General features: G+C 32.1%; 1 protein-coding gene across 1 annotated transcript; it reads left to right on the top strand.

Moving 5' to 3' along the window:
• Positions 1–6: 6 nt before the first annotated feature.
• On the top strand, positions 7–11,760 carry LOC142356788 (uncharacterized). Its single transcript, XM_075408583.1, has 2 exons — positions 7–89; positions 11,181–11,760. Exon 2 carries the CDS (start codon positions 11,199–11,201, stop codon positions 11,547–11,549), a length of 351 nt encoding a protein of 116 aa, XP_075264698.1. The 5' UTR covers positions 7–89; positions 11,181–11,198; the 3' UTR covers positions 11,550–11,760.
• The last annotated feature ends 574 nt before the right edge of the window (positions 11,761–12,334 follow it).

Here is a 12,334-nt window from a genome sequence, read left to right as displayed (position 1 = left end):
TCTAATTTGCAACAGAGCTCCAGTTTAAGATATTGGACAGCTTAGTTTTTTTTTATCCAAACAGGACACAAGTTGGTCTCGTCAAACAGGTGAAGTTTTTAGTAGGTAGTTTTATCAAACAAAAGTTTTGGGTAAATGCAAATCCCCGGTGCAGAATGAGACCTTTAGAATCAGAAAAACAGAAAAACCCTAACTTAATAACAGCTTTCCTGTTTTTTTATTTACAAAATTTGAAAAATATCAAACAGCAATTCTGGTTTTTCTAATTAAGCCAAACTTACTTAAAGGATATTCGTGCTTATATTATTCTTTTCTACTGTAAGCAGCCAAATAATTCAATTTGAAGTTGTCGTTCCGATTCCAATTCGTAGAGGGAGACAAACTATATGATCAACTGGATTTTTTTCAGTCTATTTTGACCAATCGATATAGTTGACGTAGAAAGACATGGCATGGGTGGGTTCAGTGCAAGACCCCGCCCTCGAGCGAGCAAATGTATTGTAAACGCAGTTACGCAAACTTTGTCTGGCTCGAGGAGTTTTTCAGGAAAAGGTTTTATGAATATTTGGAATTTTACAACAACATTTTATTCACTTTCAACGTAATTATTGAGAAGTTTCAAAATTTTTTAAACTAAAATAGAGTAGAATATATTAAGATTAATTAGGGAGCAATCTTTTATATTGGGGAGATCATATTGGGAAGATTATATTGGGGAGAATTCTTTTTCTACAGGTGGTCACTTTTGTTCAACCTTGTAGCGCTAATGGGAATTCAATTTCAATCAGCCTCTAAAGAAACTCCACGATAGTATAGGCAGCAAGCGAATCAAAAATTTTGATGCTACTTCACCTCGAACTGCCTTTCAAGTGGAGAGATTTTTTTTGTTTTAACAGAAGTCTTTTTGTTTTAACTTCACCTCGAACTGCCTTTCAAGTGGAGAGATTTTTTTTGTTTTAACAGAAGTAATTTGAGGGATAATGCTATTCGCGTTAGTCATTTTGACTGCTGTTTTTGACGCTTTTCTTTTGATTTTCTGCAGATTTTTATAAAGTTAACAAATTAGGTGCGATGTTGCTTATATGCTATAGTTTGAATCGATAAAATGCTACGAATGACTTTCTTTGCTTAACTTGTATTTTTTTGCTTAAACTTTGGTAATTATTTTTTGTTTTACTCCTATTTGGTGTTTTTGTCTTTTCTTTCGTTGGATAAAGTTTTTGTTAACAGTTTACAAAAACTTGATTAAGCCTAAATAATATTATTTAAGGTCATCATTGTTTTCATAAATTGTTCATTGAAGATTTTTAAATTTTGATAGAAGTTTTGAGTTTTGCAGGTTTTAGTTTTTTTTGAGAGCTGATCACTAAATTTATTTAATGAGAGGACATTAATTGCACATTTTAATGGGGCTCAGTTCAAGCTTCATATTTTAATATTGAGTTTTTATTCTCAATTTTCAAGTTTTCTTGGCTTTTGCACTATGTGTTTTTTGTGTTGCCTTTTTTCTGATCTTTTTCATCATCAAAACTCTTTACTAAAAGGTATCATCAATTGGTTTTCTATTGAAGCAGGAACGAAAGTAGATAAGTGGTATATTCGATAACGTAAGTTTTCTGTGGCTTAACAATTTAATTTGACATTGACTATTTTTGTTTTCGATTTTTTGTTGTTTATTATTAATGTCATTTAGTCCCACTGAAAATACCGTTCTGAGTTCAAGGAGCTGTCAATGTACTTTTTTGTTGTTTGAGCTAAATAAATTGTGCTTTTTTTTACTTTGAATGTCTTTCCAATCAAAAAAATTTATTGAAATTTGATTTTTGCTCTCTTTTTAAATCATTTTTGCATCGAAGGTAATACTAATTTCAATAATGACAGAACCAAGCTGCTCTATTCTTATGGAATTAGAAAATCAGTCAGTTCGGCTGAATTTTTCAAAAAAAAAATTAAAAATTTTTGAGCTCAATGCTTTTTAAGAAAAACATTTGGCTTTTGATTTTCATCCACACTTGTCATTGTTTGCTTATATTTTATTCTCAGTGATAACAGGTTTAATCAGAACTGAACCGTCTCAGTGGCTCAGTGGCTTGTTTTTTCTGTTGAAGTTGCTGTTAAGGACAGCAACTCGTTCTAAAACTTTTGAGTATGTCTTCAGATCTTACCTTCATTTTTCGCTCAATTGCTTATTTGTCCCTAACGAACTTAAAGAAACGTTTTTTTTGTAGTCTTAATTAATTAATTAACAGAATAAAATTGAAGGCATTGAAGTCTTTACTTAATATAAACTGCCTTTACTTGTTTTATTTTGTCGTAAGTTTTTTAAAATTTGACCACACTAATTTTCCAAAAGTTTCGCGGAACATTTGTTTTTTTATCATTATTGCTTATTGTTTCTCTCGGTTTTTCCCGGCAAATTATTGTATCTGACAAAAACTATAGTGAATTCACAAAATCTATAACTTTTTCTGGCAGTTCAAATTTATTTTTTTTATGAAAATATTTTCTTTCGTTCTGATTTTTAAATTTTGGCCTCACATGTTCTGCTTGCTGTCGAAAGCGGTCTGCACTGTAAAATGCTGAAAAAAGTGTATTCGATCGTTTGTTGAAATTTAATTTGGGACATGTGCTTTTATCGTTTCCTATTCAGATATGTTCCTCGATTTTAGTTACGACCATTGGATCTCTCGTCAAATAGTCAGATAACGACTTTCTATCGCTCTGCTGAATTTGCGTTCTTGACACCATTTGTTGCCTCGTGCCGATTTTTTAAGCAAAAATAATAAATCGTATTTGACAGAGCAAAATCCAAATATATTGAATGGGGATTAATAAATCTGGATTGTCATAAAGTTTGTTTCTTGAAGGGCATAAATTTTGAAGTTTGTTTTCAAATTTTGATAGAAAATAAAATAAGAGTCTCATTTGTATTTTTGAAGAAATTAGGTCTTTATTTGACTAAATCGATGCTTTTGTTCTATAGAAACATTAGAATTTTTGATTTTGTTAGTTTTGATTTAGTTTGAATTGTGCAGTTAAGTTTAGTTTTTGTTCAGTGGAGCTCATTACCGCGCCTCCTTGTTTCATCTAAAACAAAAATTTTAAAAGTAATTTTAAAAGCGGAAAGATAATATTAAAAAAAACATATTTGAACATACTTGAGTTTAATCAGTGAAAAAATAAAAGTCATGTTAGCTATTTATCACTTGTGCAGTACTGCATAAAAATAGCGGCTCCGAAATGACTCAGAACTAAGGTTTAGAAATTTTTTCAGTTTTTTCTAAGACTTCAGTTTTTGTTGAAAAATTTGCACAAAAGCAGTGGCTGACACCTTTAATTGTTACTCTTTTTTGTTTCCTTCTCTGTTATATACTTAGTGAGTATAGATTTGTTATTGACAACTATTTAAGTTTTTAAAGCAGTTACTGAAGCAGTTCAATTATTCTGATTTTCAATCAATTTTAGCGAAATTTTTGCTTGAAACCTATTTTCAAAATGATAGTTTTGACAAAAGTGTTGTTTTCAACATCCATTCAATTTGCATGCAAATTCAGAGGATGAAAGGTGCGTTTCCCGAATTTGTTAAATAATAGTTACAAGCTCCTGTCACGTATACGTGTAAGATAATGTGCTCTCTTAAGATTCTGTCAAGATCTCTAAGAATTTTGCTGCACCAGCAATCGAACTTGGAAGATCTCGGTTTGTGGAGCAAATTTTCTATGCCCAGCTGTAGTCTCCCGAGAAGTGAATAAACGAAGTGCAGGGTCCATTGTTTCTTAACTTTTTTATTGATTTTTTCGTGTCCAAAGCTGGGCTTCCCTTGATTTTTAAAATAACTAATTGACACAAAATTTTAGAGAAACTATGTTTTCCTATATAATAACTAACTTTTTTCAGGCAGTTGTCCTATTTGAACCATTGAACGTAATAGCGAATTGTTTTTCACAGCCTTGAGGGTGCAGGGGAAAAGGTTATTTTTTCCCATTTTTTTCCTTTTTATTTAGATTACTTCAACAAAATTCGAGCCTTTGTTAGCTAAATTTAATTTTTTTGCCCAGGGTAGAGCTCAACCAGATTATTACCCAAAAAGTTAGCATAATTCACACCTGAACATACAGCAGAAGTTGATTATTATACTTTCAATAAGATCATGTATGTATAAATAAAGGATAAAATTCTTTTTTTTTGCACATGCCTTCGCAAGGCCCTGTAAGCATCACTATAACAAAACTCTTTTTCAATTTTTAAATGTAAAAAAGTAGTAACAGGTTTCATAGATTTTTCTGGCTGCTGTGCATGATGCGAAAACGGTACATTATCCAATGATTACATTAACAAAAACGCATTGATTCCGGCAGTCATACTCACGGATAAGGTAGGCGATGCGACATTCCACATTTTTGAGCATTTAACTGCAAATTGTCTTCTTAATCCAGAATTAGTTTTGCAGTCTTTTCTGTAATTAATTAACAGTTATGTTATAGCGCATTTCAGACTATAATTGATGCGTTGTTAACTATAGTGACTACTAGATACTATAACACTGGTCAAAAATGGGCATGCTGAGACAACAGAAATGGTGAGCGTGGGGAGAGCACTGATTGTTCTCCACAGTTGCTCAAAACAGGAATTATGGACATATGAGACAATATTTAAATTTTTGAATTAACTCTGAACTGGTGTAGCTCACTGGAATCGTTTACCGGACACGCTTATGGTTCTAGTCTTGAAATACGATCGTGGATAGCAGCAATGCTTTTGAGTAATATTACTCGATAAAATGTAATATTTGCTGCGTTGTTGTTTGAACGGTGGTTAAACCAGACAGAATCGTGTGTCTTCCAGGTCATAGAATTTATTCGCATTTTATTCGAACTAATCAGAATGGACTGCAGCCCAAAACTTTGCACAAGACAGCAGAGTTAGAACGGACGTCTGATCAAAATATCTAAGTAAAATTTTAAAGAGATTAATAATAAGATTTGGTGACGCACATTGTAGGTTGTTCGCGTCTAATCTTTACGCAAGACTTGATGTCCCAATCAGAGCTCGCATAAAAAAGTGACAGCTTCTCTATACTATGATGTTGGATTAATGTATGTACTCCTTTTAATTTCATTCAAGAATTTTGAATGAATGCTTTGTCACTATTTTTGCTCAAATAATGTCAGCAAACCTATAGCAATTTTAGTTTCGCCGTTAGTTCCCTAAATTTTTATTGAAATTCCAAATTTTCTCAAAACCTTTTTCTAGTGGGAAAGGCTTTACAGCCAGTAGTTATTTTGCTCGGCTTCAATTCAACTCAGGGCGAATTTAAAAATTTTTTCCCCACCTGGGCTTTTTTTCCCTTTCTGACTAATTGTTAGCTTTTACAAGCAGAATTTGGTGAAGCTATTGACAAAAATGGCTGACAAAATCGACCATTTTTTCATCATCGGTTAGCGTAGGTCATCCTCAACGTACAAATTATTCAAGCAAAAGGTAAGGCATTGAATAAATGTAGTCATTGCTGTCCTTGAAAGGCTCAAATCTCAGAGGCTTGTTCATTAAGTAATGTTCAATCTGCTGCACACATGATTGCGTACAATTGATACAAGAACATGTGGGCTAAATTTTGAAAACTGCAGTCATATATTGGTTAAATTGTAGTTTTGAAAAATATTAAAAACGTGTTGTCAAAATTTGCGTCACTCTTTTTCGCTGTGCTTTCCAATTCGTGTCAACGTTTTTTGCGTTGAAGACAATTAATTTTCATATCAGATAATACTGAGGGCTGCTAATGTCCGGGTTGTATTAATTTGGAATAACACATTTGGATTATTAATAAAGGGAAGCTACGGAAAATAGGAATAGAAATTGATGAGTGAGAACTGCTAAGTAATGAAATAGTGGTTTTTTTGTGAGCTAAGGTAAGCTTCAATAGTTTCAAAATTTTCAAGTGTGTACAATAGTACACAATTGAAAATTTTGAAACTTTTCAAGCTTACCTTAGCTCGCAAAAAATACTCACTATTTCATTACTTGGTAGTTCTCACTCGTCAATTTTTATTCCTATTTTCCTATTTTCCTATTATTTCCATTTTTCTATGAACGTACTTTGCTAGTATTTGCTTGGGGCCTAAAAATACAAAACATACAAAGTTTTCGATTCACAATACAGCGCAATTATAATTGCGCTGTATTGTGAATCAAAAACTTTTTGTATGTTTTGTATTTTAATTAATCACATTAAGCAAAATTAGACACGTTCATCAATACCCATGCGAATTGATATTAATCCTGCTTCAAGCAGTACTCCAAAATTCGTTACTATGATGCCGGACTATATGAGTGACAAAAACAACCGAACATTTTGATTGTCAACAAACAGAAAGAAAAAAATTCGCCACTGAGTTTTGCGTTGTTATATTATTTTGTTAAGCGCAAATTGGAAGCAACTGATCAATCAGCAAATAAATTAATAAATGGATTTAAAAGCTTTGGGCGCAAAAAGAACTAGTGAGAGATATATCCTAGCTGAAACAACTTTTTACCAAAATTCATAACATGATAAAGATGTCATGTCTGTTTAACGTTCATAAAAATTCAAAAATTTTGAATTGTATTGGTGTGCTATCTTTCTTATGACTCGAAGAGGAGTGTTGGTGGAGCGTCTTTTTCTGATTGGTATTTTTTGGAGTGTATATAAAACAGGATGTAATCGAAAATAAACCACGTGAGAGCTAAGTGTTTAGGACAAACCGCTGAATGAAGTGAAGAATAGAGAGAAAACAGGATGGAAATGAGCGAGAAAAGTAGATCTGAAAAAATGTTCGCTAAGCGGGCGATTTTTTTATGATGGGCGGCTGTTTGGAAGCTTTTATTTGTTTTTACTCGTTTTTTTAGTCAATTGTGTTTCTCTTAATAATCTAAACCAGCAATACTGTGTAAGGAAATATTTTTGACAATCTGAAGCAAACATTACATTTCTAGAGTCAATTTTCAGCTTTTTTGTTACTATTTAGACTTGTGTTAAGCTTCTTAAGAAGTTTCTGCAAACTTTTTCAATTTTTTAATTGAATTTTGGATGTTTTTTGGTTGAACATAATTGTTCTAGCAATTTTCGTGGTCTTTTCAATTGATTGATTTTTATATTGAGTTTTTTTGCATAAAAAAATTGAATAAAAATGAACAAATTAGGCAAAAAATTTAAGTAAAAATTTTTGTAAACTTCTCTGATATTATGTCTTTCGATGTAGTTGGTTTATTCTTGATAGAGATATTTTCTAGCAGTATTGATGCCATTGTGTGACGATTGCATGGCAAGACATGGCAATTTTCACTGAAATAATTGCCACAAATTTCTTTTTTGTTCCAGGTTTGTTGTTCTTTGCATAATTTAATTGTTGTTTTTTTTCTCCAACAAGACTTGGGTGGCTGACTGGTCAGCCAGAAGATGTATTTTTTTCAGAATAAAGATTGGGAAGTTGCAAATTAGCCTTTGTACATATTTTCACAGTGATTATTTTCTTCCAATTGGTTTTTCGTCATTTTCCCCTTTCCTTGGTTCTTTTTTTGGTGAACCCATTATAACAGTTTGTCCATCAAAAGGTAAGATTTTGTTGCATACTATTTGTATTATAAGGTCTCAGTGGCTTTTACCAAAAATTTTCATTGGGAGTTGACATTTAAGAAGTTTTTATAAGATGCTATATCAGTTTTTGTCAGTTAAATTTCTAATGTCAATTTTCCTGTTTTTGTTTGAGATTTGTAAGTGCTTAGAATGTTCAATAGGTCAATTAGGATCAAAATTTCACTACGACTCCTTTTTCTGATTATATTTTTGCAATTTTTGAAATCAAATTGAATTGGTGAGACTTCGATCAGACCAAAACAAGAATTGAGCAAAAACACCATGGACAGAAAGGAAAAAAATTTTGCCTCCTCTGAGTTTGGTGTTGTTATTTTATTTTGTTGCCCGCAAATTTGAGGCAACTGATCAAACAGCAAATAAATTGATAAATGGATTTATAAGCTTCGGGCGTAAAAAGTGAGAGAAATATTTTAGCTGAAACAGTTTTTTCCAAATTTCATAACATGATAAAGATGGCAGGTCTATGTAACGTTCATTACAAATCAAAAAATTTCAATTGTACTGTTGTGCTATCTTTCTTACAATTTCAAGAGGAGTGTTGGTGGAGGGTCTTGTTTTGATCGGTTGTTTTTTGGAGTGTATATAAAACAAGATGTAAACGACAATAAACCAGGCGAAAGATAAGTGATCAAGTCAAACTGCTGAATTAGGTGAAGAACAGAGAGAAAACAGGATGGAAATGAATGAGAAAAGTAGATATGAAAAATTGTTCGCTAAGCGGGCGATTTTTTTATGATGGGCGGCTGTTTGGAAGCTTTTTTTTGTTTTTACTCGTTTTTTTAGTCAATTGTGTTTCTCTTAAAAATCTAAACCAGCAATATTGTGTAAGGAAATATTTTTGACAATTTGAAGCAAACATTACAATTCTAGAGTCAATTTTCAGCTTTTTTGTTACTATTTAGACTTGTGTTAAGCTTCTTAAGAAGTTTCTGCAAACTTTTTCATTTTTTTAATTGAATTTTGGATGTTTTTTGGTTGAACATAATTGTTCTAGCAATTTTCGTGGTCTTTTCAATTGATTGATTTTCATATTGAGTTTTTTTGCATAAAAAAATTGAATAAAACTGAACAAATTAAGCAAAAAATTTAAGTAAAAATTTTTGTAAAATTCTCTGATATTATGTCTTTCGATGTAGTTGGTTTATTCTTGATAGAGATATTTTCTACCAGTATTGATGCCATTGTGTGACGATTGCATGGCAAGACATGGCAATTTTCACTGAACTAATTGCCACAAATTTCTTTTTTGTTCCAGGTTTGTTGTTCATTGCATAATTTAATTGTTGTTTTTTTTCTCCAACAAGACTTGGGTGGCTGACTGGTCAGTCAGAAGATGTAATTTTTTCAGAATAAAGATTGGGAAGTTGCAAATTAGCTTTTTGTACATAATTTCACAGTGATTATTTTCTTCCAATTGGTTTTTCGTCATTTTCCCCTTTCCTCGGTTCTTTTTTTGGTGAACCCATTATAACAGTTTGTCCATCAAAAGGTAAGATTTTGTTGCATACTATTTGTATTATAAGGTCTCAGTGGCTTTTACCAAAAATTTTCATTGGGAGTTGACATTTAAGAAGTTTTTATAAGATGCTAGTTTATATCAGTTTTTGTCAGTTAAATTTCTAATGTCAATTTTCCTGTTTTTGTTTGAGATTTGTAAGTGCTTAGAATGTTCAATAGATCAATTAGGATCAAATTTTTACTTCGAGTCCTTTTTCTGATTATATTTTTGCAATTTTTGAAATCAAATTGAATTGGTGAGACTTCGATCAGACCAAAACAAGAATTGAGGAAAAAAACCATAGACAGAAAGGAAAAAATTTTGCCTCCTCTGAGTTTGGCGTTGTTATTTTATTTCGTTGCCCGCAAATTTGAGGCAACTGATCAAACAGCAAATAAATTGATAAATGGATTTATAAGCTTCGGGCGTAAAAAGTGAGAGAATTACTTTCGCTGAAACAGTTTTTTCCAAATTTCATAACATGATAAAGATGACAGGTCTATGTAACGTTCATTACAAATCAAAAAATTTCAATTGTACTGTTGTGCTAGCTTTCTTACAATTCCAAGAGGAGTGTTGGTGGAGGGTCTTGTTTTGATCGGTTGTTTTTTGGAGTGTATATAAAACAAGATGTAAACGACAATAAACCACGCGAAAGATAAGTGATCAGATCAAACTGCTGAATTAGGTGAAGAACAGAGAGAAAACAGGATAGAAATGAATGAGAAAAGTAGACGTGAAAAAATGTTTGCTAAGCGGGCGATTTTTTTATGATGGGCTGTTTGGAAGGTTTTATTTGTTTTTACTCGTTTTCTTAAGTCAAATATGTTTCTCTTAATAATCTAAACCAGCAATACTGTGTTTGGAAGCATTTGTGACCATAAGAAGCTTATAATACAATTTTGTAGTCAATTTTCAGCTTTTTTGTTACTATTGTAATTTGTTTTAAGCGTCTTGAGAAATTTCTGTATACTTTTTCATTTTTTTATTTGATTTTTGGATGCTTTTTGGTTGAAAATAATTTTTCTAGCGATTTTACTGGTCTTTTGAATTGGCTGATTATCATATTGAATTTTTTCGAGTAACAAAATTGATTAAAACTGAACAAATTAGGCAAAAAGTATAAGTAAATATTTTTGTAAAATTTCTCTTATATTATGTCTTTCGATATAGTTTTTCTTGGTTTATTCTTGATTCAGATCTTTTTTTACCAGTTTTGCTGCCACTGTGCGACGCTTGCATGCGAGTTATGGCAATTTTCACTGAAATAATTTCCACAAATTTCTAATTTGTTCCAGGTTTGTTGTTTTTTGCATAATTTAACTGTTGTTTTACGTTTCTCCATTAAGCCTTGGGTGGCTGACTGGTGAGCCAGAAGATGTATTTTTTCTGAATAAAGGTTGGCAAGTTGCAGTTTGGCATTTTTTACATATTTTCACAGAGAGTGTATTCTTTCATTTGGTTTTTCGTCATTTCGTTCCCGTTCCTCAGTTCTTTTTTTGGTGAACCCATTTTGTTAGTTTGTCAATCAAAAGGTAAGATTTTGCTGCATACTATTTGTATTGTATGATCTCAGTCGTTTTTATCAACAATTTTTATTTGGAGTTGCACTGAAAGTAATTTTTATAAGATGCTATATCAGTATTTGTCAGTTAAAATTCTAATGTCAATTTTCCTTTTATTGTTTAAGATTTGTAACTGCTTAGAATGTTCAATAGGTCAATTAGGATCAATTTTCTACTTCGAGTCCTCTTTCTGATTATATTTTTGCAATTTTTAAAGTCAAATGGGAGTGGGGAGACTTCGATCAGACCAAAACGAAAATTGAGCGAAAAAACAAGGGGTTTTTGCGACGTGATTTTGTTTCTCTCCATTACTAAAGTGGAGAGAGAAAATGGTAATTAAACAAAACTTTTCCACGGAAATTTGCAGCAAATGGTTGTCAAAGTTGTTTTCAAGTCAATACAGAGTTTACTTTTTTGGCTTTGACAATGAAAATTTTCTGAATTGTTTCAGGACTTGTCCTGCTATGTCGTGTTTTTGTTTTAGGATTGCAAAAATATAAGCATGGCGTTGGTAGTATCCAAGTCATCGGCTTTGCAGATTGAGGGAGCTACATTTGTGGCTCTTATTTGCGATTGGTGGAATGGACGTCTGACGGCAACCGAATTGCTGCATAAAATAGCTAATATGGCGAGCAGAATCTATGACAAATTCTTCAACTCCTCACAAAAAGAGGCGCTGAAAAATGCTTACACAGAATTGTCGCTTCCACAAGGAACGAAAGATAAAACGTTGATAAAGAAGAAATACAACGATCTGGCTTTAATTCATCATCCGGACAAAGGTGGCGACAAGGAAAAATTCGAAGAAATAACTGTCGCCAGGGACACAATTCTGGCTAGTTTGTCTGAGTAATTTCAGGGACTTGTTTACAAACAATTCCATCAACGAATACAACTTCACAGATACCACAGCTATGCATAATGATTTCTCGTGAAAAGTGCTCCATTCAAAATTTGGGCTCAATGTTGCATGTGTTGCTGTTCAAAAATACACATTGTATAGTTTCATAAAGTTGAAACGCAAACGAAAGTTCGAAAAATTCTAGATGTACAGAAACACCAACATGCCGATATCTACATGTATTAATTTCGAATTTTTGATTAATTTTCTCAGATTTCACAGTCACCACTTGACATGCCAGTGGCCTATATGATACACTCTCTTGAGCTTTGAAACGTTTGCTAGCTTTTCAACTTTATGCTATGTTTTTTAAAAGTCAATTTTAAAAAATAACAGTTGCTAAATATTATCTGAAGCTTGAAGATGCGATATAAGTTTTTCTCTTTGTATAATCTAAAGTTATCTGCAGGCAGCTTAAAGCTTGTAGCATGAAACACAAATTTGAGGAAAATCACGCAACGAATATCATGATAGTTGATTCGTTGTGTTAGTCACATAAAAATGGTCAGGATCTACGTTGGTTCTAATAATTTATCATGTGCTTTTTACGCAAAAAAAGTATATTAAGACTAAGAACAAATAATGGGTGATGTCTCAAAGGCAGAGAGATCTTTGTGCAATAGTTGAAAAGAAAAAATCTAACAATAGCTCATTTATATGCTCAATAATAAACCTTCGAAATATTTTAGCAAAAGCGAAACGAGCAAAAGTAAAAATTTGAGACAGTGCAAAGAAAT

This window comes from Convolutriloba macropyga, unplaced genomic scaffold (genome assembly GCF_964194025.1).
Source record: "Convolutriloba macropyga unplaced genomic scaffold, txConMacr16.3 SCAFFOLD_5205, whole genome shotgun sequence".
Lineage (NCBI taxonomy): Eukaryota > Metazoa > Xenacoelomorpha > Acoela > Convolutidae > Convolutriloba > Convolutriloba macropyga.
Note: the sequence above shows the minus strand (reverse complement) of the source record. Positions and strands in the feature narration are given on the sequence as shown.